Below are 24117 nucleotides of genomic sequence, written 5' to 3' on the forward strand. Positions count from 1 at the left end.
GAGGGCGTGAGAGTCCGCCTTCCTCGGCCAATGGGAAGAGAAGAGGCCGCCATGTTGAGTGTGGCTGAAAGACTGGCAGGCGAAGCCCCGCCCCGGCTCCTCCCTCCCGGGTGAAGAGTGAGCCTGGGTTAAGAAACTGGAGCCGCCGGGTTACCGCCGCTATGGCCTCTGGGTTGGTTACTCTCGGCATCGACCTGGGCACCACGTCCGTGAAGGTGGCCCTGTTGGAGGCCGCGCCGGGCCACCCGTCCGGGTTCGTGGTACTGGCGAGCTGCGCGCGGGCTTCGCGAGCGGAGGCCGAGAGCGAGGCGGCCGGGCCCCAGGTGAGGCAGCGCCTTGGAGCCGCCGCCTCCGAGAGGCTCCTGACACCCAACTTCTTCAGGAAGGCCTTCCTGGAAGCCCCCTCCCTCAAAGAAGTCTCCCTGACCTCTCCAGCCTGGCTGACATCCGCCTGACTTATCTGGGCCTCGCTGTCTGCAGCAGCTCTGCAATCCCGTCCCAGGAGCTTTCCCACCTGTTGGCAACTATCTCCCCACTCTCTGGCATTCTCTGGGGGCCCTGCTTATGGCGCTGGATCCCTGTGCTTTCTGTCCTCCACTTTCTGACCTGCAAGCAGTCGCTTTCCTGTGTATATGGAATACCCACGGGCCTCCCAGTTTCTCTGGCTGCTGTCCGCTCCTCACCTCTGCCCGGTGCCCTCAAGGTCAGGAATCAGTTTATTGCCTAGGGCAGAGTCTAGGTTGTCCTTTGGAAATCAGACCTACATTTGTAAAAGCAAATGTGAATTTAAATACTCAAAAACACTTGGCCAGCAATAGTCTCCCAGCTCCCAAAGACTGAGACACCTGGAGAAAAGAATTCAGAGCAATTAGACATTGAAAGACGAGTCCATTAAAATGTTTGTTTTAAAAGGATTAGCTTGATACCTATAAACTACAGCTAATGGCTTTTGGGAGTTACTAGGTAGAAACAGGATAATGGGCTCTGTTGGGATATATAGGTGGGTTAAGAAACTGGATCAGTCAGTCCTTAGAACTGGATCCTGTTCAAACTGGCCACAGTGGCACTTGCTTGTAATCCTCGGGGGGCCAGCCTCAGAAACTTGGCCAGACCCTGTTTAAAAATAAAAATAAAAAAAGGCTTGGGGGTGATGTTCAGTGGTAGAGCACTTGCCTAGCAGGCATAAGGCCCTGAGTTCAATCCCCAGCACTATAAAAACAAACAACAACAAACACCCACAAATAGATAATATCCCTCACCCCCCAAAAAACCCAAAACAAACCAAATTGGATCTTGTCCATTTCCTGAAAAAGTTAGCTTTATGTTCAGTCAATTGACAGTAGAAATTACTATCAAGGAACTTTTCTGTCTAACCTCTGACTTTTTCCCCCATGCCTCAGCTTGTTCTCTGAATTGAAATAAGTGGCCTCTTAGTGCCTTCCAGCCAGAAACCTCAATTTTCTGAGCCAAGCCCCATCCCCAAAAGCTTTGTTTTTCATAAGCTCTTACTTGCCGCATTTCAGAGGGTAAAGGATTTCAGGAGCACTTTGTGTTTTTATAGAGGCTTTCAAAACTAGCTTGGTTGGGGTAGCAGAGTGTTTTAGAATGATTATTTTACTTCATGGACAACAAAATAGAGGCAAAGTTGGCTCTGATCCTGTGGGAGTGGACAGTAAAGTTGGGATTACAGGAAAGGGGTTCAGGGGTGCCATTTCCTCTTGAAATAAGGCCACTTGTTGAAAACGTTTCCCTTTTCCCACGGCATTTAGCAGGCTGTTCTCTGCTTACAGGCAAACCCAGCATGTTGTACCTGCTCAGTGAGGCACTTGGGGGAGGGGTCCGTATAGCACCCTCCATACATCCTCCACATATGAGCTGTGCTCTGGGAAAAACTGCATTGCTGGGATTTTGTCTACAGCAGGTTTTTCAATCACGGCATGTGGACATTTTGGACTGAATAATTCTTTGTTTTGAGAACAGTCCTATGCACTTAGAATGTTTAGTAGCATTCTGGCCTCAACTCACCAATAGCACTTCCCCACTCCCATTACGACAACCAAAAATGTCTTCTCATTGCCAGTTGTCCCCAGGGAACCAAATCACCCCTGAGTGAGAACCACCAATTTATAGCAACATATGATGGCTGTGTATTTTTTTTTGTGGGTACATTTTTCTTTCAGTACTGGGAATTTAAACCAGGGGTGGCCTACCACTGAGCTATACACCCATCCCCCTTTTTTGGGTACCAGGGATTGAACTCAGAGGTACTTGACCACTGAGCCACATCCCTAACCCTGTTTTGTATTTTATTAGAGACAGGGTCTCACTGAATTGCTGAATTGCTAATCGCTAAATTGCTCAGGCTGGTTTTGAACTTGGGATCCTCCTGCTTCCACCTCCCAAGCCGCTTACAGGTGTGTGCCACCACACCCGGCCCTACCCCAATCCCTTTTTATTTTTTATTTTGAGACAGGGCCTTGCTGGGTTGCCCAGGCTGACCTCAAACTTGCAATCCTGCCTCATCCTCCAGAGTTGCTAGGATTGCAGGCACGTGCCACTGCCTGGCATGTCTGTACTTTTTACTCATCACGAAGTACTGTGTATAACAAGGTCAAACTTGGCAGCTATGTGGTGAAGATCAGAATTTTAGGTATTAGCAATTTAAAACACAAGTATTATTATTATTATTATTATTACTTGAAATTGAACCTAGGGGTCTCTACCACTGAAATACATCCTCTATCCTGGGATAATGTACCATCTGATGGCCATGTGGGGACTCTTTAAAGGAAAATAGATGAAATTAATTTTAATTACATGATTACAATCCCTTTTATTTTTCATTTTGAGATAGTTGCTAAGTTGCTGAGAGTCTCCATAAATTGTTGAGGCTGGCCTTGAACTTGTGATCCTCCTTCCTTAGCCTTCCTAGTGGCTAAGATCACAGGTGTGTGCCACCACACCCAGTCAAAATACAGAGATTCTGGGCTGGGGCTGTAGCTCAGTGGCAGAGCACTTGCCTAGCATGTGTGAGGCAATGGGTTCAATCCTCAGCACCACATAAAAATAAACAAATAAGATAAAGGCATTCTGTCCATCTACAACTACAAAAAATTTTTAAAAATTTATTTATTTTTCCTCTGGACTTCAGATTCTTCAGCTGTCAAAAAGGGTGTGTGTGGCTGAATAAGTTTCTAAGTCCTAGAATTTATCTGGGCATGGTGGCTCATGTCTAATCCCAGCCACAGAGGATTGTTAAGTTCTGTGAGACCCTGTCTCACAAAAAGAAAAAAAACAAAAACAAAAATTAAAAGGGCTGAGGGTGTAGCTCAGTGTTAGAGTGTCCTTGGATTAGATTAAATTCCCAGTATAGAAAAAAAAAAGTTTTAGGATTTAATGTGGATGTGGACAGATTGATATTCTGAACCAAGAAATGGGGGCAAAGGCTTTTCCATTATACTTTGGGTATGTCCATTGTCTATCCAAGGGCTACCCCCAGAGCACACTCACCACTAAAACTGGAACTGCAGAACACCGTCTCCTTGTGTTGATCCCATCCAGCCTGTTTCCCTCCTCCACTGTTTCCACCCTCACAACTCACCCACCCTGGACCCATTTTAAACAGTGGCTCCTCTATCTTGGGATGATGTACCATCTGATGGCCATGTGGGGACTCTTTAAACCAGCACTGCCTAATAGAAATGTGAGTCACAAATGTTAGCCATGTTGGGTAATTTTCAGTTCTTGAGTAGTCTGGTTAAAAGAGATAAAAAGAAAACCGATGAAATTAATTTTAATTACATATTTTATGTAACTAATGTGTGTAATATATTTGACGTGTAATAATCAATAGAAATTTATTAATGAGATATCATGCATTCTTTTCTTCACGATGACTCTGCAATTTAGTGTGTATTTTATTTATTTATTTATTTATTTTAGTGTGTATTTTATACCTATAACAGATCTCAATTCAGACAAACCACATGTGGCTAATGGCTGCCCTCTTGAACAGTGTAGGACTAAACAAATGTCTCTTTCCTGCTCCTTCCTCCCTCTTCCCCCTTGCCCTTTTGCTTCCTCATTGGGGATCATGCAGAGCCATGGTCCTCCTCTGTGTCCCTCTGTCTTTCACTTCTCTGCCAGTTTGCCTGTTGTCCCTTCCATATACAAAGGATCCTTGTTAAAAAAAAAAAAAAAAAAAAAAAGGATCCTTGTTAGGATCTGGGGCTGTGCCTCAGGAAAATGCTTTGTGTTCCCTCTCTACTCCTTCCCCCATCCTACTCCTCCTTGACTTCCTTCTTTGTTCGTTGTTCATCTTTATTAGGGGCCAAAAAACTGCCTGACCAAGGTCAGCAGGTTTGTTCCAAGGAGGGGAAGGCTGTACTCCCTGGAGGGACCTGAGGGGCTTAAGGTCTTTGGATGCTTTTCCAAAACCATAGACTTTTTCAGCTGCCCAAAGAACTGACATTTATTGAAAGCTAAGCCACATTTCTCTTCCCTTTCTCTGAACTTTCCATGGATCCTTCCAGTTGTTAAATATAAGTTAATTTTGTGACTTGAGGTAATTTTTGTGTGCCAGAAACAGTTTATTTTTAGTGAGATAAAAATATTCAATTTATAAAATTTGGAACACTATTTCTTAAGTTTTTAAATTTAGCTTGTAAAGATTATTCCACTAATAACATTTAAAAATGTATCAGTTCTTTTTATAAGTAACATTTTTTAAAAAAAAGAAAACTAAGAAACTAAAAAAAAAAAAAAAGTCTAACCTTTAGCTTTACTCTGTTATTCAATACTGAGGATTGAATCCAGAGCCTCACGCATGCTAGGCAAGTGCTCTACCCACTGAACTACACCCCAGCCCTTTATTTTATTTTATTTTGGGAGGTGGGTGGGTACTGGGGATTGAACTCAGGGAAACTCAACCCCTGAGCCATATCCCCAGCCCTATTTTGTATTTTATTTAGAGACAGAGCATCACTGAGTTACTTAGTGACTTGCCATTGCTGAGGCTAGCTTTGAACTTGTGATCCTCCTGCCTCAGCCTTCCGGAGCTGCTGGGATTACAGACATACACCACCACACCTGGCTCCTTTATTTTATTTTTATTTTTGAACATTTTAAACATGTATATAAATGTTTTTTTGTGGTGTTGGGGGTCAAACCCAGGGCTAGACAAGCTTGTACATGCTAGACAAGTGCTTTACCACTGAGCTACATCCCCAGCCCCCTTAGATGTTTTAAATTGCAGTCATATACTTGGTCTCTTTTCTTGTTGAGGGACTGCTTTTGTTGAACAATTCAAACTCAGAAACTGGACTGGGGTGGAGCTCAGTGGTAGAGCATGAACAAATCAGAAATTGCAAAAGCAAAGGACTTTATTTGGGGTGACAGGAATTGCAGTTCAGGAGACACAGCTCTGAATCAGTGTCCCAATGGGCAGACAGTGCAAAGAAGAAAAAAATTCCTTTTTAGGGAATTTCTATTGAAATTGAAGAACAAGTGCTGTATGACAGGGGCTAGGTGCCTGGTAGAAGATAAAGAAAAGAATGATTATGTTTTAGTAAAAAGGTCCACATAATAAGAGTTCAATTCCTCTCAGTATACATCTTGACTCTCTGGACACAATGTAATTAATTATCTGTTATAGAATCTATAGTACAAGGGGGAAAGGTGACCAACTTGTACATTCTAGGCAGGAGGTGTTTTTTTTTTTTTTTTCAATTTTTAGTTGTTGATGGACCTTTATTTAATTTATTTATTTCTATGTGGTGCTGAGAGTCGAATTCAGTGCCTCACACATGCTAGGCAAGCACTCTACCACTGATAGGCAGGAGTTTAAATTGAACATTAAGTCCTGTTTCCAAAGGCCTCTTGTCTGGCTTTGGAAATCTCCTTCAATGTTACTTTCTTTCTTTTTCAATGTTGTTTTCATTATGATTTTTCTTTTTATTTTCACAAGTTGTCTGTCTTAAATATTTTCAGAATATCTAAGTTATTCTTATAAATTGAATAAATTAGATATATACCCAAGTGAACTTTAATGTTCTTATATGTTTCAAATCCTTTTATAAGTAGTGAGATTTGAACTTATAATCATAAATCTAGATCAGTTACTTGATTGCACATTTTAAATTGTAATTATGAAGGTAGCCAAGGCCAGATTCCTTTAAAAATATAAATTTACTTAAATGCTAAGTACACCAAGATTCTTAAGCACAAATATTAATAATCCTTGAATTTATGTTCTTCTTGCCTCAGTGGTAGAGCTTGAACAACTCAGAAGTTGCAAAAGCAAAGAGTAGCTGGGATTACATGTGTGCCACCATACTGGGTGGCATGATTCTTTTAAACATGCATATACATTTAATTTTTCTTCTTTCTACTTTGAATTTTACTTACAAAGAAAACAATGATGTTACCTGAGTTGCTTCCCCAAGTGAATGTTTTCTGGTGGCTTTCTTAGCTTATTGAAATTTAGAGAGTTCTTTTTCTTTTCTTTTTCACCTGGGTACTAGGGTATTGAACCCAGGGGTACTTTACTACTCGGCCACATCAATGGCTGTTTTTATTTTTTATTTTGAGACAGGGCTTCACTAAGTTGCCCAGGCTGGCCTCAAACTTAAGAAGCTTCTGCTTCAGCCTCCCAAGTTGCTGGGATTACAGATGTGTGCCACCATAGCCAGCAAGATTTAGCGAGTTCTAAACCTGATTTTAAGGCCTTCTTGTTTCCTTTGGATCAAATTAGATCATTTTTTTGTTGTTGTTCAGTATGCCCCAAATGCCATATCTAGCGGGTATTGTTCTCTGAACCCCAACATGGGAAAGATGCTGTCAAGAAAGGCCCAAGGCACTAAAAGCACTTTAACATGAGCACTAGTGTTCTAGGCATCTCCTAGAATGGGATGTGACTTTGGGGTCACAGTCTGACAGGGACTTAATAATTCAAAGGAATGAGGTGGTCACAGTGACTAGATTTCTTAGGTTTGCATCCTCTCATTGCCTACTTTGGAATAGGCCATGATGGCTATAATGATGTCTCTAATTCCACCAGTTTAGATATAATGCTGGATTGGAGTTGGCCTTTCTTTAGCTGTAAGATGTCAAAATGTGTTCCCCCATATGACTCTGAAGACCCAATCTGAACTTGTCCAAACCCTGATTCAAGATGTATAAAATCTAGGCAGGATGTGGGGGAGGATCATTGAAGCCCAGGAGTTTAGGGCCAGTCTGGGTAACACAGTGAGATCCCATCTCAAAAACAAAACAACCCCCCCCCAAAAAAAAAAAAAAGAAAGAAAAAAACAACCAACAAACCAGACAAACAAGAGGACTGCTGAGGAGTAAGAACTGCCTCCCATCCCTACCTAAAACTCATCTATCCCAGAAAAGAAGACTGAGGACTAAACATACCTGCATGGACTTCTCTTACTAGATAATGTCTGTCCCTTGGACTCATTCAAATTCCAAAGAGAATCACTTTACAAGCTCATTTCTGTCTGCCTCTAATTATCATTTAAGAATTCTCAAAGTTGTCTGCATTTCCCATTCTCTCCTCTCATATAGGAAAAGGGGTACACAAGCTTCTGAATCATGGTAGGCTTGTGGGTACTTTCACTCCTGTCATTTTCCTCCACGCTAAAATTTTTCTCTTCTGCATATTAATATATCCATATGCATTTTCTTTAATTTAATCAGGAATGGAGGGGAAAGGAAGGGAAATTTCCCTTAGCTCCTATACCACCAGGCTCCTCCAACCTCATCACCCCATATGCCTTGTAAAGAAGGCCCTTCTGTGATTTCCCCTATTGACGGTACGGTACGGAGGAGTGCTTTTCTTTGTTCAGACTGACCCATGGTGAAGAGCAGAGCCTGAGCCATATGGTAAACCTCATTTGCAAAATCGTCTTATATGTGAAGCCAGAGTGTGGTTTCTTGTCAGCTGCAGTCCTAACCTCCCACCCCCAGCCTTCACCCAGAGCTGCTCAGCATGTCTTGGAAGTGACCCCAGTGGAATGAGCAGGGCAGCCATCCTCCAGGAAATCCTTTAGGCCTGCCCGCCTCCCCCTGACCTTTTGTCTGTCCCTGACCTGTCATGTTCTGTTTACAGGGGCGGGAGCAGGATGTGAGTAGAATCATTCAAGCCCTAAATGAATGCCTTGCTGCCCTTCCCCAGCAGCAGCTTCGGAAAGTTAGGGCCATCGGAGTGTCAGGACAGATGCATGGCGTCGTATTTTGGAAAACAGGCCAAGGTATGCTGGGCTCAGGGGATGACCTCTTGCTGCTGATAGTCACTTACCAAATGAGAAAAGTGCTATGAAGTCCTCTTTGAGCAGAATCAAGTTATCCTGCTATGGGAATAATTTATTGCTTCTCAAAACGGATTAGCACATAATACTCCTTGTCTTTCATGTACATTTGTTTGGTTCAAATGTATAATGAAGTGAACTGTCCACTTGCATGTCATTTGCACATTATCTATCCATGAACAGACAGGGGGAAAATAATGAGTCTCCTGTGATTCTTTTGTAGGTTTTAGCAGAGTGGATTTTCTGCAGCTCTCTCTATTTGTGTTGGTGTCTCAGAACATTAGTGCTGACAACCAAGAGATTAGCTGTTACTGTGTGAGATGTCAAGACACAGAGGAAACTCTTTAGAATTGGGGCATAGATTTTGTTCTTTACATAACCACAGATGTTGATGATTTCTAAAAAAAAAAAATTCTAGGGAGTATTCTTTTTAAGGGCTCAGCTGCAAAGTTTTATTAGTGTATCATCTGATATAGGTATGACAAAGTGCAGAGGAGGCTGACCTGTTTGGTTCCTGGGGGAAGCTAAGTCAGTAAAGCAACAAGAAGCACTTCACGTGTCAGATACTGGGCTAAGGGCCTTATCTGCATGATCTCATCAATCTTTCCCACAACCTTATGATGGAACGTGACTGTCCCCATTGTGTAGATGAGGAGTTGAAGTTCAGAGAGGCTGGAATAACGTGCTCAAAGTCATATGGCCGCAAGCAGTGACTCCATTTTGTGCACACAGGTCTGTCTGTCTTCAGGTACTGAGCTTTTAAAAGGCCTTTAAGGAGGAGCAAAGCTCCAGGAGGACATGATGACTCAGTAAAGGGAGGGATTTCCCAACAGAATGTCCCAGGAAGGATTAGACTCCTACAGAAAGTCATGACCTCCCTGTTATGCTAGGCATTCAATTGTTTTTAAAACAATTTATATAATATACAATAGGGAGAATAGTATGATGAACCAACACATACCTATCATCTGGTTTCAACAAAATCAGCATTTGAGTCCAGGTGTTGTTTTGTTTCTGACTCTTCAGGCAGAAAAGGGTGGCTGTGGACTGATTGAGTGGTTGGTGACTTGCCTGTCAGTGACTGGGGTCTAGTGACATCCTTTGATAACTGCCCAGGATGGGGAGGGGAACTGTAGAAGCCAACATAATCTCTCTCTCTTCCCTTTCCTAGTGTGCCTGATGTCAGGCTCTTTGAAACTATGGGAGCCGCTTGGCTCCAAGCTGTGGCAGAAGTAGAAGGCCGATTAGGGCATTGGAGCCGACCTCTCCGAGGGAGTCTAGGTTGTAAAAGCTTTTTAAACTCCTTAATTTTGCATTAATGAGAATAAATGTCCTTTTAATACTAAAACCCTTCCCAAAGAAGAGAGCAGAGATGTAATGATTGTGGTCTGGTCGCACATCTTCCTTTCTGCCCGTCTCCTAGATTTTGTACCAACCACACAAACCATCCATCGGCCACATTGTTGGAAAGAACTCTTAATATTTCATTGAGCCAGCCCAGCATCTCCTTGTTTTGCTGCTGGTTTCTGGGAAGGAGGAAAGACATTGTTTGGTGGTGATGATTCCTGCTTAGTGGGACTGAGTGAAATTGTACTTGGGATCAAGTTGTTCCCGTTCAGTGGCAGCCTTAATTAAGTTTGGTTTCAGTATCCACAACATATAAGGCCCTGTGCTGGGCCCTGAGGGAGATATAGAAATGAGCAGATGAAACCTCTACCTTCTAGAACATAGCCAGCACAGTCGGGCACCAGTAACTTGAGCAGAGAGCTAAGTGCTTCCACGAGGGCATAGGCCAGCAAGTTGGAGGGGAGGGAGTGATGAATATCTTCTGAGAGTCCTGTGGTTACGCCTGTTTTTCAGATTCCATTTTCAGGCTCAGTAAAAGCAGGAGAGAAACAGGGATCATAAAGCAAAACTAAAAGGCGAGCATCAGGCTGGAGGAAATATTTGCCAATATAGAGGAGATGAAGGACAGATATCAGTATAAATAAAGAAACAATAACAAAGAGAGGACAAATGGGCTAAGGATCCCAACAGGCAATTCCTAGAAGAGGAAATATGATGGCTGATAAACATATGAGGAGATGCTCCATGTCATTAATAATTAGGGAAGTGCAGATGAGAACAACAATGAGAAGTCATTTCCACCTATTGGATGGTGAAAAATCAAGAAATTTGGAAACATCAAAAGTTGTGAAAATGGGGCTGGGGTTGTAGCTCAGTGGTAGAATGCCTGCCTCACATACATGAGGCACTGGGTTCGATCCTCAGCACCACATAAAAATAAATAAATAAATATTGTATCCCCCCCCCCCAAAATTGTGAAAATGGTTAGAAGACTGGTTCTTTTTTTTTTTTTTTTTAAGGTTCTAGGGATTGAACCCTGGGGTGCTGTACCACTGAGCTACAGCCCCAGTCCTTTTATTTATTATTAATTTCTTGACACAGGGTCTATCTAAGTTGCCAAGGAGGCTGGCCTTGAATTTGTTTGTTTTATTTTTATTTATTTTTATTGGTTGTTCACAACATTACAAAGCTCTTGACATATCGTATTTCATACATTAGAATCAAGTGGGTTATGAACTCCCATTTTTACCCCAAATACAGATTGCAGAATCACCTCGGTTACACATCCACATTTTTACATACTGCCATATTAGTGACTGTTGTATTCTGCTACCTTTCCTATCCTCTACTATCCCCCCCTCCCCTCCCCTCCCATCTTCTCTCTCTACCCCATCTACTGTAATTCATTTCCCTCCATGTTTGTTATCCCATTCCCCTCACAACCTCTTATATGTAATTTTGTATAACAATGAGGGTCTCCCTCCATTTCCATGCAATCTCCCTTTTCTCTCCCTTTCCCTCCCACCTCATGTCTCTGTTTAATGTTAATCTTTTCTTCCTGCTCTTCCTCCCTGCTCTGTTCTTAGTTGCTCTCATTATATCAAAGAAGACATTTGGTATTTGTTTTTTAGGGATTGGCTAGCTTCACTAAGCATAATCTGCTCTAGTGCCATCCATTTCCCTGCAAATTCCGTGATTTTGTCATTTTTTTAGTGCTGCGTAATACTCCATGGTGTATAAATGCCACATTTTTTTTTTATCCATTCATCTATTAAAGGGCATCTGGGTTGATTCCACAGTCTAGCAATTGTGAATTGTGCTGCTATGAACATCGATGTGGCAGTATCCCTGTAGTGCGCTCTTTTAAGGTCTTCAGGGAATAGTCCGAGAAGGGCAATAGCTGGGTCAAATGGTGGTTCCATTCCCAGCTTTCCCAGGAATCTCCATACTGCTTTCCAAATTGGCTGCACCCGTTTGTAGTCCCACCAGCAGTGTACAAGTGTACCCTTTTCCCCACATCCTCGCCAGCACTCGTTGTTGTTTGACTTCATCATAGCTCTGGCCTTGAATTTGTGATCCTCTTGTGTCAGCCTCAGGAGTTGCTGGGATTACAGGCCTGAGCCACTGTGCCTAGTGAAAAACTAATTCTTTTAAAAATCCTGATGTAGGATAAATTAGGAGAGCTATTTTGGAGGAACTATTAAAATAAGGGAACAGCTATAACTCAGGAATTCTGCTATTTGGATCCTGTCCAGGAAAAGTTCTGGAACACATATGTCCTCGAGGAGGCACCCTCATGGTCCTTCACTGCATCCTCCTTTACACCATAGTGAAAATGTGACATTTACCTGGGGGACAAATTAAATAAATGCCGGTAGGCCCATACATATGCAGTAGTTAAAAAGAGGAAAGTACACTCAAGCCATATTGACAAAGAACTCAAGAACATGTTGTGGACAACAATAAGTACGGTATTTATTTATCACTTTTGCCATTAAAAACTTAAAAACAAGAGCTGCAGATGTAGCTCAGTGGCAGAGCACTTGCTTGGCACGTGCCAAGCCCTGGGTTTAATCCCCACTACTACAAAAACAAACAAAAACTTAAAAATATATCAATTCTATTCAAAGAAAAAAAAAAGAAGAAAAGAAATATAGAAAGAAAATGAGATCTCCATTATGTCAAATTCTAGAATAGACTATCTAAATTTGAATCCTGATTCTATCATTTAGAAGCTATGTGAACTTGGGCAAATTTTGAAAACATTGTGTTTCATTTTCTTATGTGTATTTTCTTCATTGTTTATTTGGGGAAAATTATGATCCTGTCTTATAAAGTTATCATGTAGATTAAATGAATTAATATTTTGAGTGCTTTGAACATTGTCTGGTACTCTATTTATTTTATGATAGTTTAAAAAAAATTAAAAATGGGATCAAAAGAGTTTTGGAAGCAAATAGAGAGAGAGAGAAAAAAAAACAACACTGTAAACATCCAGCTTTAGGGCTGGGATAAGAATCCCAGGTTTAAAAAAAGAATCCCAGGTTTACATTTAGGTAGAAATGCAGCTGTGGGGTAGATTATTCTCAGAAGGACCCCTTCCCTGTTTCCATCCCCACCCTATTTCCCTGCTTCCAGGTGAAAGTTAATATGATACCAAGAAGATGTTGCAGGTACAAGATCCTGTAACATGCCTCCCTGCTGTGCTGGGTATTGGCCAGGAATGTTAACCAGATATTGCTTGACAAGGTCCTTTACCCTCCTTGTTCCATTCACCTGCAACAAGTATCCCTTGCTATTCTTAAAGACTCACACCCTTAATCCATTCACGTTCTCCTTCCCCCAATGTCACCTCAGAGAGGACTTCCCTGACCACCCCTTACAATCATCACTGTCTCTCCCCTCACCCTGCTGCACATTTTTCATAGAAAGTAAAAGTACCTGGCACTGTACATTTGCTTATTTATATTCTGTCTCCAGCCCTGGCATATAAGTTTTGTGAAGACAAAGCTTTGTGAAGACTTTTCCTTGTTATATTTTCAGACCCTAGAACCAGCACCTAATATACATTAGATACTCAATAACTATATCATACAGTCAGGCACATAAACATGAATGAATGAATGGATGTTGCATGGCCTGGAACTAAGTGGGGAGGGGCAGGTAAGTTTCTTTGTTTCTTGGTGAGTGAATTTATAGGAAAATATAAAACAGCCTTGGTTTCCAAATCTGGGATCTGAGATCAGACAGCCAGAAAATAGCTTTCTGTGACATCTGACCTGCTAGACTCATGGCAGGCTCCATTCTTCAATGGTAGCCAGATTCCTACCTCCATCTAATAGATTTGGGGTGTCCTCAATTGCTGTTAACTTTTTTGGACTGGCACCTTATGCCAGTGTTCTGCAGCAGTGGTTGTATTCATATTACATGGTGGCATGGGAAACATTCCGTATTTGAGAAGAAAGAACAAAAGTTATATAAAGGAATAGCAGGGTTTAAAAGGTGTATGCCACCTTACCCAGTTCGGCTGGAAACAGTTTTAGATGAAATATTTATTTAAATAAGAGCAGAGAAAATCCCAGAAGATGTTTCAGAATATAAATGAAGTAAAGTTGGTGTTGTTAGTCAACTTTCTGCCACTGTGATAAAATACCTGAGAAAATCAACTTAGAGGAGGAAAGGTTTATTTTGGCTCAGGGTTTTAGTCCATGGCCATTTGGTCCCATTGCTGTGGGCCTGTGGTAAGGCTGAACATCATGGTAGGGAGCATGTGGCAGAGGGCAGTGCTCACCTCATTGCAGGTAGAAGTGTGTCAGGGGGCAGGGTCTGGGGACAAAATGTATACTTTAAAGGCATACCTCCAGTGACAAACCCCTTCCAACAAGGCCCCGCCTCCTAATGTTTCTACCACCTCCCAATACCACAGTCAGCTGGAGACCAAGCCTTTTGGGGGATAGTCCAGATGCAAAGTATAATAGATGGCCAGATTTCTTAGTGGAATTTGATGTTTAAAAATTAATTAGCTCAGGACTGGGGATGTAGCTCAGTGGTGGAGCATGTGTTTAGCACATGTGAGACTCTGGATTTCATCTCCAGTACCCCCTGCCCCAAATCAATTAGCTAAGATCAAAGGATAATCATTCAGAATCAAGACTAGGTAATATCATCATGCTGAGAGTTGGAAAGACTGTGGAGACCAGGGGACTTGGGAGTATACCAACAACTTTTTGGGGTGTGGGGAGATACATAATATCAACTTAAAGATTAAGGAAAAGAAACAGAAGTGAGACAAATGGAGGGAGTAAAGTCATTTGCTTAAGGCTACAGAGCCATGATATCAGGGCCATGGGTGAGCCAGGCACTGCCACAGGGTGCAAGTGCCTGTACCCTAAGCTCACCAGCTGAGACGTCTCAAGGACATGCTGCTGCCCACTTGGGTTCTCTTTTCTGTATTTTTGGTCATCTTGTTTGTTCCAGGCTGTGTCTGGACAGAGGGAGAGGCTGCTCCTGTGTTCAAGCCCAGAGCTGTGAGCTACCTGGTCACATGGCAGGATGGCCGGTGTAGCAGTGAGTTCCTGGCTTCTCTGCCCCAGCCAGAGTCCCACCTCAGTGTGGCCACAGGGTTTGGCTGTGCAACCATCTTCTGGCTTTTGAAAAATAGGTAAGACAACTCTTCTTTGAATCAGTGGTGGATTTCTAGGGGGGGGATGACAGTGGCGGATTTCTAGGGGGATGACAGGAAGCTGAACCTCCTGCTGATCAGCATCTCTCCACCTGATAGACTGTGCCTAGGTGAGTGTGGCCTGGCATACTGTGCCGTCACAGATCTGGATCTGATCCAGAATGGCTCATTTTGCAGAGGGCTCACTATTGGTTATCCAGTTCTAATCAAGAGAGGGAGAGGAGGGGACAGAGAGGGCAAGTGATTTGCCAAGTTGAGTTCACAGTAGGGTCGGGGCTTCAGGTCCTGAAATAAAGCAGGACCATGTCCTGCTTTCCCAGGCATAGCAGTTCCCAAGTTCCCCAAGTCCTCCCCCTTAGGGCTGACTTGGGTGGCTTTGCTTGGAGCAGCTGGGAGGTCCTAACCCCAGGGCTCTAGCTAAACATGAGCCACAGCACGTAGACTTGTGGCTATGCCTCGACTATACCAAATCCAGTTTCTAATGTCCATAGCTAGGTGCAGCACATGTTTCTGCATCTATGTTAGACCCAGTTGAATTGTTTTTGGTGTGAAAACAGCCCAGACTTCCTGAAGTCCTACGATGCAGCTGGCACCATCCAAGACTACGTGGTTGCCATGCTGTGTGGCTTGCCAAGACCCCTGATGTCTGATCAGAATGCTGCTAGCTGGGGATATTTCAACACCCAGGGCCAAAGCTGGAACTTGGAGATGTGAGTATAACCTCAAAGGCTGGCTCCAGGCTGAAGGGAACCTCCTGAGTGAGAGCTTCTTTGGAGTTTTCCACCTGGAATTTCCATTGTTTGATACATTTTAAAATAAGATTAAGAATGGGAGGTAGTCTGGAGGGATGCATTTTAAGTTATTTTTAAATTTTTTTTTAAGTTATTTTTCAACAATCATTTACCTTTTCAGGTACAGAAGTCCGGTGCCTATAGGTTTACTTCCTTCAGGGCCCAAATTCTGAGCTCTGAAATAAAAGCAAAAAGTACCTGGTAGTTCAGGTAAAGAACTTTCTAGCATGTTTTATAAAATTTGGCAGCCTTATATTCACTAACCTGAGTGATGGATGCATTTGACATTCAAGAGGCTGGTGGGTTTGACTTTGGTCTGGACTGTGCTAACCAACGCTAACTTTGTGTTGAAACTGTGGTCGCCTCCCTTTGCAGAGGGTTTGTGTTTTCCTCAAACACAGGGGGCCAGAATGCTATAAAATCTGGCTCTGATTGCATCCTTTTTGATGGCTGTGATTTAAACTGGTTGTTTTCTTCTTCTCTGGAAGGTGCATTCCAAGTTTTTGTTCCCTATTTACAAAAACCAAGTTCATGGTTTCAAAAAAAGCTTAAGAGGAAGTCTGTGATGACACTGGCTTCCATTCTTCCTTCTCCTATGTGTGACCTATAGCATGTTCCCTTGCTAAGTCTCCTGGAAACAACAAAAAGCAGAAAGCCAAGAGCCAGGTAAATACAGGTGTCCACTTCTGTTTTGCAGACTGAGGGTCTCGGGCTTTCCTGTCCACATGCTCCCCAACATTGCTGAGCCAGGCAGTGTGGCAGGAAGAACTTTCCACTCCTGGTTTGAAATCCCAAAGGGGACGCAGGTGGGTGTGGCCATGGGTGATTTACAGGCCTCTGTCTACTCCTGCATGGGCCAAAGGACAGATGCTGGTAAGTTTTCTTTTTGTTTTCTTAAACTTACACAGGTGCTTCCCAAACACCTGCTCTGAGCAAGGGCCTGAGGGATGCCTATAACTTACCATCCTTACTATCCTAGGGGATCCTGTTCTGTAAAAATGAAAAATACCCTCATCTTTGCAGGTGAATCCCTCTGCTCAGGAAGCTTATAGGCCAGCAGGCAAGTTCTATCCCTGTGCTTACCTTTTGTGGCCTGGTGAGGGAAGTGGCTCTCTCTAATTGGCTACTTTCTATGCACTGTATGGCCAAGAAATAGATGATAAGTTTGGGGCTGTGGCTCAATGGTAGAGCATGTGCTTAGCATGAGAAAGGCCTTGGGTTTGATCTCTAGTGAAACACACACATACACACACACACACACACACAGAATAGATAAGGAGAATAGGATTGTTGTTATTATGAGTTTGTCAGTGAAAGTTGTGTCAGATCTGATTAGAAGTGCACAATCTTTTCTGAATTTGGGTTAAGAGAAACACAATGAGGTGGAGGTAGTAGTCAGGACAGGGGTTAGCAAGCTGAAAAGGGTCAGAGAGTAAATGTTTCCTCTGTGTGGACAACATAATCTCTTAACCTTGCCATTGGGGTTAGAGAAGCCACACAGCATGAATGGGCACAGTTGTGTTCCAAGTAACATGTTGGAACATACAAACACTGAGATGTGACTTTCATAGAATTTTTATGTATCATGAGATATTCTGCATTTGATTTCTTTTCAGGCATTTTAAAAATATGAGAACATGCTAGCAGGATGGTAAAATAGTGTGGCCCTTTTGGAGAGCAGTCTGGTAGTTTCTCATGTGAAACATGGAGCCACCATACGACCCAGCAAAGCTGGCTGGAGTTCCCACAGTCCCCTCTTTGTGTTCAGTTAATTTCCTTGAAAGGCTGACAGCAAACTTACATTTGCTGGTTTATTATAAAGGATAACAAAAGATATCACAGATGGAGAGGTGTATAGGGTGAGGCACGGAGGAAGGGACATGCAGGTTCCATGCCCTCTTTTGGTGTGCCACACTCTAGGGACCTCCAAGTGTTCAGTCCTGGAAGCTCTTTGAACCTGACATTTTTTCCCCCTCCCTAGAAAATGAATGTGTATCTAATGCTAGAGACTTGGTGGGGAAACCCAGCAAGATCCATCTTTTCAGATTCTTCTTGGTCTCTCTGTGCATCATTCCTTGCTCGCCGGTTTGGGCAGGACTGTTTCTGAAATGAAAGTCTTATGATCTATTGTCAGACACAGTAGTAGGTCAGGGAAATGTGGAAAATATAGAGTTTTTATCACTCACCCTGGGGATGAAAGACTCTTTAATTCTAGTTTCTATGGCCTATTATTGAAGGGAGTTATGAGCCAAGAGCTGTGGATGAAAACCCCCAAATGTATATCATAACATCACAGTTGTACAATTGTGAATAAACCCACTGAATTTTATACCCTTTGAAAGGATGGATTTTTTTTTTTTTTTTTTTGGTACTGGGAATTGAACCCAGAAGCACTTTACCACTGAGCCACATTCCCAGCCCTTTTGATTTTTTTGTTTTGGGATAGGGTCTCACTAAGTTACTTAGGGCTTCACTAAGTTTCTGAGACTAGCCTCTAACTGAGACTGCCTCAGCCTTCTGAGTTGCTGGGATTATAGGCATGCACTAACATGTTTGGTTGTGGTTGGGGATTTAAAAATATTTTTTTATTTTGGTATTGGAGTTTGAACCCAGAAGTGCCTTATCACTGACCTACATTCCTAGGCCTTTCAATTTTTTTTTTTAATTTCAACTCTGAGATAGTTGCTTCAGGGTCTTGCTAAGTTGCCCAGGTTGGTCTGGAACTTGTGTCTTCCTGAGTTGTGGGAATTTTAGGCTTGTGCCACTTCACTCCACTTTGGAGATGTATTTCAGTGGTGGAACACATGATTAGCTTCTACATGTAGTCCCCAGCACTGATCCCCCCCCCAAAAAAAAAAAACCCCAAAATAAAAAAATTTAAACAGGGTGGGTTTTACAGTAAATCTGTGTGATTTACATATCCACAAAGCTATTATTTAAAAAATGGAAAAGCCATTTTTAGTTGCTGGGCCATACAAAAACAGGTGGTAGGCTGGTCATGGCCTGTGGGCTATAATTTGCCTATCCCCTGGTTTAGGGTTTCACCTGGGCCTGCCCGAGTGGGGTGGTAGCTGAGATTACAGGTGTGCACTACTGCACCTGGCTAGATGCAGACATTTTGAGGCAAGGTATTCTGATGTACTTATTACCAATATAGCCAGCACATGGAAAAAGGACAAGATTAGCTGACGGGGAGACTGTCCCTTTTGCTTGTACATACATGTGATAAACTATTTTCAGATAAAAAAGTTCAAAACCACCTTTTTACTTCCAAATTTTCAGCAACATCAAAGCCCCAGGAAAACATGCTAAGTTTATCTTGTGACTTTTTTTTTTAAAACCAGTATATACCATCTTTGCCTTATATTCCTTCCTCTCAAAACAAGAATCCCAGTGAGCTCATACAGGCTCTGGAGTTCAGATCTTCTACTTCCTCTAGTGTGAATTTGGACAGCTGAGTTTCTTCCCTTAGCATTTGTCATTATCCAGAATGAGGATGACAGTCATTGCCTTTCTCATAGGGCAATTGTGGCCTTGGGATAGTGCCTGTAAAGAGCCTGGCTCTTTTTTTTTTTTTTTATGTTAGGCGGTACTCTCTTCAGAGGGCAGTCCCCTGTGCCCATGTGCTTTCTAAGTGGTGGGAGGCTAGACCAGTGGGAAGAAGGTTAGGATTAGACCCATATTAGTCTGTTTTCTGTTGCTACAATTGACTCTCAGATTGGGAAATTTAGAAAGAATAAAGGTTTAGCTGGACATGGTGGCGAATGCATGTAATCCCAGCTATTCTGGAGGCTGAAGCAGGAGATTCTGAAGCTCAAGGCCAGTATAGCAAGATCCTGTCTCAAAATGTAGCTCAGTGATAGAACATTCCTGGGTGGTTCAATTCCTAGTACAAAAAAAAAAAAAAAAAAAAAAAAAGAAAAGGTTTCTTCAGTTCATGGTTCTGGAGGCTGGGAGGTCCAAATTGAGGAGCTGCATTTGGAGGGGTCCTTCTTCCTGGGTCATGGCATGGTGGAGGTATCACATGGGGAGATAGAACAAATTAGCTATAATAAGATCTTCTTTTTTATAACAAAGTCACTTCTTCCATAACCCACGAATGGATCAGTCCATTTATGAGAATGGAGCCCTCATTATCCAATCACATGGTAAAGCCCCTCCCTGGTCCCTTCTCTTAATATCTCACTATGGGGATTAAATTCTAGCCTGTGTTATTGTGGGGACATTCAAGCCCTAGCAAGGCCTCCTCTTCCCTGAGGTGGTTGGAACCTCTGGTTCCAGCTTGTGGCTGCTGGCCTGTGCTCAGCTGTGACATGTCTGTGGGCAGTGTTGCTTGGATCCTTTCACTATCCCTTTCCATGGGTAGAGGGCATGTTGCTTCCAGTTTAGGGTCATGGTAGGAGGCTCACTGTAGTGAAAAGTGAAGCTTATTAGCTTCCTGTGACTCCTTTTAAAAACCAGTATACCATTATCGCTTTTGACTCCCTGGTAGTGCTGACCTCAGTTAGTTTGGCCCCTAAGCATACTAGTTCTCAAAAGTCACACACTGTCACTTTGGCTTTGTTTTGCCTGTCAAAAGCGAGTCACTATGCCAGGTCCACACTTAGGGAGAGGGGAGTCAGCCTCTACCTCTTGAAGAATATCTAAGAATTTGTGGACGTATTTTTAAAACCACCACACTCTCCCTTTGTCCTTTTATGATTTGTGACCCCCAAGTTAACACAACAGACCTCAGCTTTGCTCTCTTTGGATCCCAGTTCTCAATATCAGCACTTCTGTGCAGCTGGCGGCCTCCATGCCTTCAGGATTCCAGCCGGTGCAGATCCCAGACCCTGCGGCCCCAGTCGCCTACTTCCCATACTTCGACAGAACTTACCTGGGGGTAGCAGCATCGCTCAATGGGGGCAATGTGCTGGCCACATTTGTCCACATGCTGGTTCAGTGGATGGCAGATCTAGGTAAGGCATGGCCCACACAGTGGTGTGTTCTCTGCTCATTTTTTTTGTATGGCTGTGTCTTGGAGCTTAATGTGCTGTTTCAGTGTCTGGCTTCAGGTTTCAGACCCATCTAGGTTCCTGCATATTCCTTTCTGCCTTAGGGTGTCTGAACTTGCAGCCTCTTTCCCTCTCTTCTCTGAACAGCCGTTGCCTACTCTCTCCTTTGCAGCAGGTGGGAGGCACCTTTCCTCTTGCCTTGACTGTGGAGTATTATAACAGCTTTCCTAGCTTCTCCTGGCTCTGCTTTCTTCATTTTTCTGCCCCCAAATCCCTGAATATGTTGCATTTAAGGTTTTCCTTATAATGACTTCAGATAGTTGAACTGGAGTGATCAGACACATGAGCAAAAAGACTCCTGGTATTTGACAATGTAATAAAATCCTATTCTGGGTCCAGTGGTGCACACCTCAGGGCTGCTGAGGCAGGAGGATTGCAAGTTCAAGGCTAGCCTCAGCCAATTAACAAGGCCCTATCTAAAAATAAATAAATAAATAAATAAAATAAAAGGGCTGGGGATGTAACTCAGTGGTAAAGTTCTCCTGGGTTCAATTCCCAGCACCAGAAATAAAATAAAATAAATCTTCATAGTACTAGTGAGTAGTTCCTGTCTCTCTGGAAGGCTTCCTCGGGACTCTGAAGCCCTCTTACTCCCTTCTCTTACTCCTGAGGAGAATTCAACACGTCTTTCTCTGCTCTTAATGGACAATGACACGTGTAACTTCATTCTTCCACAAGAGGTCTGCTTTGCAAACACTTAAGGTAGATATAACATATCTGATAAGCCATCAAGATCTAGGGAAATAATGACCATCAGATGTAATGGTCACCTGGAGGAGTTCAAAATTAGTAGGAAACGTCCAACATAGTAACCAAGCAAGGTCCAGGCAGCAGAGTGTGTATGGGAAGCTCCTCCTGGTTGTACAACATGCTACTGACTAACATTGGTGCCTTTGTTATTGGAATTCTTGGCCAAAGGCCTGACTTTGAGGTCCCAACAAACTGGGTCCAGCCACTTGCCCCAAATACCAAAAACAAAAGGTTATGGTGAAATGCAGGAAAAGAACTTTACTCAATATGGCCACATATTGGGAAGGCAAAGATGGGATCCAGCATCCTAGCCCTGTCTGTGGAGTGTCAACAGGAGCTACAGAGGAAGAATTGGGGCAGGAGTGAGAGATATGCACAATTAAGCAGTCTTGGTCAAACTGTGGTTTGGTCAATTATTCTCTCAGTTCTGCTTATGCCAGGTGGCTCTGGAGAAGTCCTTATCATCGGAGGGAGGACACTTTGCAGGGTGCAGGATATTTATCTGTAGGATCTGTGATCCTGGAAGGAGACAATTTAGTTACATTAGATTATTGCCCCTGCTGTTCTTGGACAGTGTAGGATAAGGAATGAAGACTTCTAGGTGCCACTCCTGGGCTGCAACAGGTAGCTACCAATCTTGTCTCAGTCTTGAAGGGGGACGAGGTAGGTTAGGTAAATTTAGGGCTAATAAACCTTATATTACTAGTTTTTAGATGAACACTCCTTCAATGATTAATATTCCTAGATGCAGAGCTGAGCAGGGACCTAAGATGAATACAAAATGAAGGCAGAGATGCCAAGCTTTATCCTGTTTTCAGTTACCTTTTGGGGCTCTGCAGGCCCAAGTAAAGAGAGCTTTTAGCAAAGACAGCCTTTCTAAGTCCTGGTTACACTTTCAGGATGGCCAGGGACATTAGGATCACAGGGGAAATTCTCCCTGCTTGGGCCCTCTTGAGAGATGCTTCATGGAAAGAACTCAGGAAAGGTTTTTCAAGTTGCAGAATCAGTCATGCAGTCATGCGAGCCAGCATCTAGCTACTGGTGTAATTGGATTGGGTCTGTTAATTTTTCACTGAGTTGTGAGCAGGGGACTATTTTTCTTAGCCCTGAAAAGTACGCTGATTTTTTTCATTTATTTCTCTGTAAAATCCTTTTATATATTCATGTCTCTCATTTTTGATGAAACAGGAGTGCTTTCGATGTAGCCCCCAAAGTGATCCTAAGATCAAAGCCCAGGGTGCCCTGGGCCTCAGGCACCCCGTATATATACTGAAGGTGGCCTAGATTGTGAGCAGCCTGGGATCTTGGGATTGCTATGGTGTTGCTAATGGTTCCAAAGCCATCATGGCTTTGATGGTACTTATTAATTAGTGTATGCATTTGGCCCTCTTGGGATCAAAGATTCCATAATTCTGTGATGGCTATGATGCTCAGGTTAGGGTTAGGTCTCACTGCAACACTGAAAAGATATTTCCCTGAAGTCTGACTTCAGCTGCAGGGAGACAGCTGGCTGGAATCCAGGGCAGAGTCTAGCTAGCCAAACTGTGTGAGTCCCTGAACCCAGAAACTTCCAGCTGCAGTGAGAAGAACACCTGCAAGTAGACCTGTCCTATCCCCTGGTAACTTTTATATTTCATCCAGGGGCTGCATAAGCTCACACAGATCTTTCCTGTTTCTGGCAGGTCTGGAGGTTGAAGAATCCACTGTGTATTCACGCATGATCCAGGCAGCTGCACAGCAGAGAGACACCTGCCTAAACATCACCCCAACAGTGTTGGGGGAGAGGCACCTGCCAGACCAGCTGGCTTCAGTGACCAGAATCTCCTCCTCTGACCTCTCCCTGGGGCATGTGACCCGGGCCCTGTGCAGAGGCATTGTTCAGAACCTGCACTCCATGCTTCCAGTGCAGCAGCTCAAAGAGTGGGGCATAGAGCGGGTGATGGGGAGTGGGAGTGCGCTGTCCAGGAACGAGGTGCTGAAGCAGGAGGTGCAGAGGGCCTTCCCTTTGCCAATGTCCTTTGGGCAGGACGTGGATGCAGCTGTTGGGGCAGCTCTGGTCATGCTACAGAGGAGCCTCCACCAGAAAGAGTCTTAATCAGCAGACCCTCTGGCTAAAGGACCATTGTGAATTTTACCTAATCAACATTACTATGTGATCTCTGAGTCATCCTTTTCCTGGACAATTATGAGGGCAGATTTTAAACTGTTTCATCTCAGGGCATCATCTTGACCAAGAATTTACCTTCAAGGGCATATTCTAGTAATGTGGCCAGGAGTCACCAGCAAGATCCCAAACTAGCACCTTCTGAAAGAGACCTACCTGAAAGTTGGTTGAAAATGTAAATGTGTATGTGTGAGGGGTGGGGCTCATCTGTGATTCATCTGTAGAAAGAGAGAAAACACATGTGCCTTCAGACACCAAAATGTCTAGTGGTCATGGCTCCAACTAAACAAAGGAGACTGTTCTCATGTCCAGTTTTTGGATTGATTTTAGAGACACGAAGCCCAGATTTGAGTCAGATTTGGACTGTTGGAAAAGTCCTTTCCTCCTGGGTTGTATGATGTGACTGTAAGCCCCACCCCTAGTCTCACTGTCTGGATCAGACCCACTATGAAGCAGATTGGCTGGGATGAAGATGCAGAGGCTTGAGCTTGTCTTCTTGCCATGCACATGCACTCCC

General features: G+C 43.3%; 2 protein-coding genes across 3 annotated transcripts in view; both read left to right on the forward strand.

The window, feature by feature from the left end:
- Window positions 1-5: 5 nt before the first annotated feature.
- Window positions 6-23711, forward strand: SHPK (sedoheptulokinase). Of its 2 annotated transcripts, XM_081272924.1 has the most exons (7): window positions 6-323; window positions 8114-8255; window positions 14637-14820; window positions 15399-15551; window positions 16330-16505; window positions 20390-20590; window positions 23119-23711. In XM_081272924.1, exons 1-7 carry the CDS (start codon window positions 162-164, stop codon window positions 23529-23531), a joined length of 1431 nt encoding a protein of 476 aa, XP_081129050.1. In that variant the 5' UTR covers window positions 6-161; the 3' UTR covers window positions 23532-23711. The 2 variants fall into 2 exon arrangements, with proteins under 2 accessions (XP_081129050.1, XP_081129051.1); XM_081272925.1 differs by lacking the exon at window positions 20390-20590.
- The window catches only part of TRPV1 (transient receptor potential cation channel subfamily V member 1), a 48116-nt gene continuing 44451 nt past the window's right edge, over window positions 20453-24117 (forward strand). The window contains exon 1 of the mRNA XM_081272892.1: window positions 20453-20590. The gene's annotated coding sequence lies outside the window, so the exon portion shown is untranslated. The remainder of the gene's footprint in view (window positions 20591-24117) is intronic.

This window comes from Spermophilus citellus (assembly GCF_964194105.1).
Source record: "Spermophilus citellus genome assembly, chromosome: 17".
Lineage (NCBI taxonomy): Eukaryota > Metazoa > Chordata > Mammalia > Rodentia > Sciuridae > Spermophilus > Spermophilus citellus.

Excerpts from the sequence above, each read along its gene's own strand:
- SHPK (XM_081272924.1), top strand. The coding sequence starts at position 162 with ATGGCCTCTGGGTTGGTTACTCTCGGCATCGACCTGGGCACCACGTCC. Across the intron at positions 14,821-15,398 it reads TTCTGGCTTTTGAAAAATAG|CCCAGACTTCCTGAAGTCCT; the intron begins GTAAGACAACTC and ends GTGTGAAAACAG. Across the intron at positions 15,552-16,329 it reads CAAAGCTGGAACTTGGAGAT|ACTGAGGGTCTCGGGCTTTC; the intron begins GTGAGTATAACC and ends TCTGTTTTGCAG.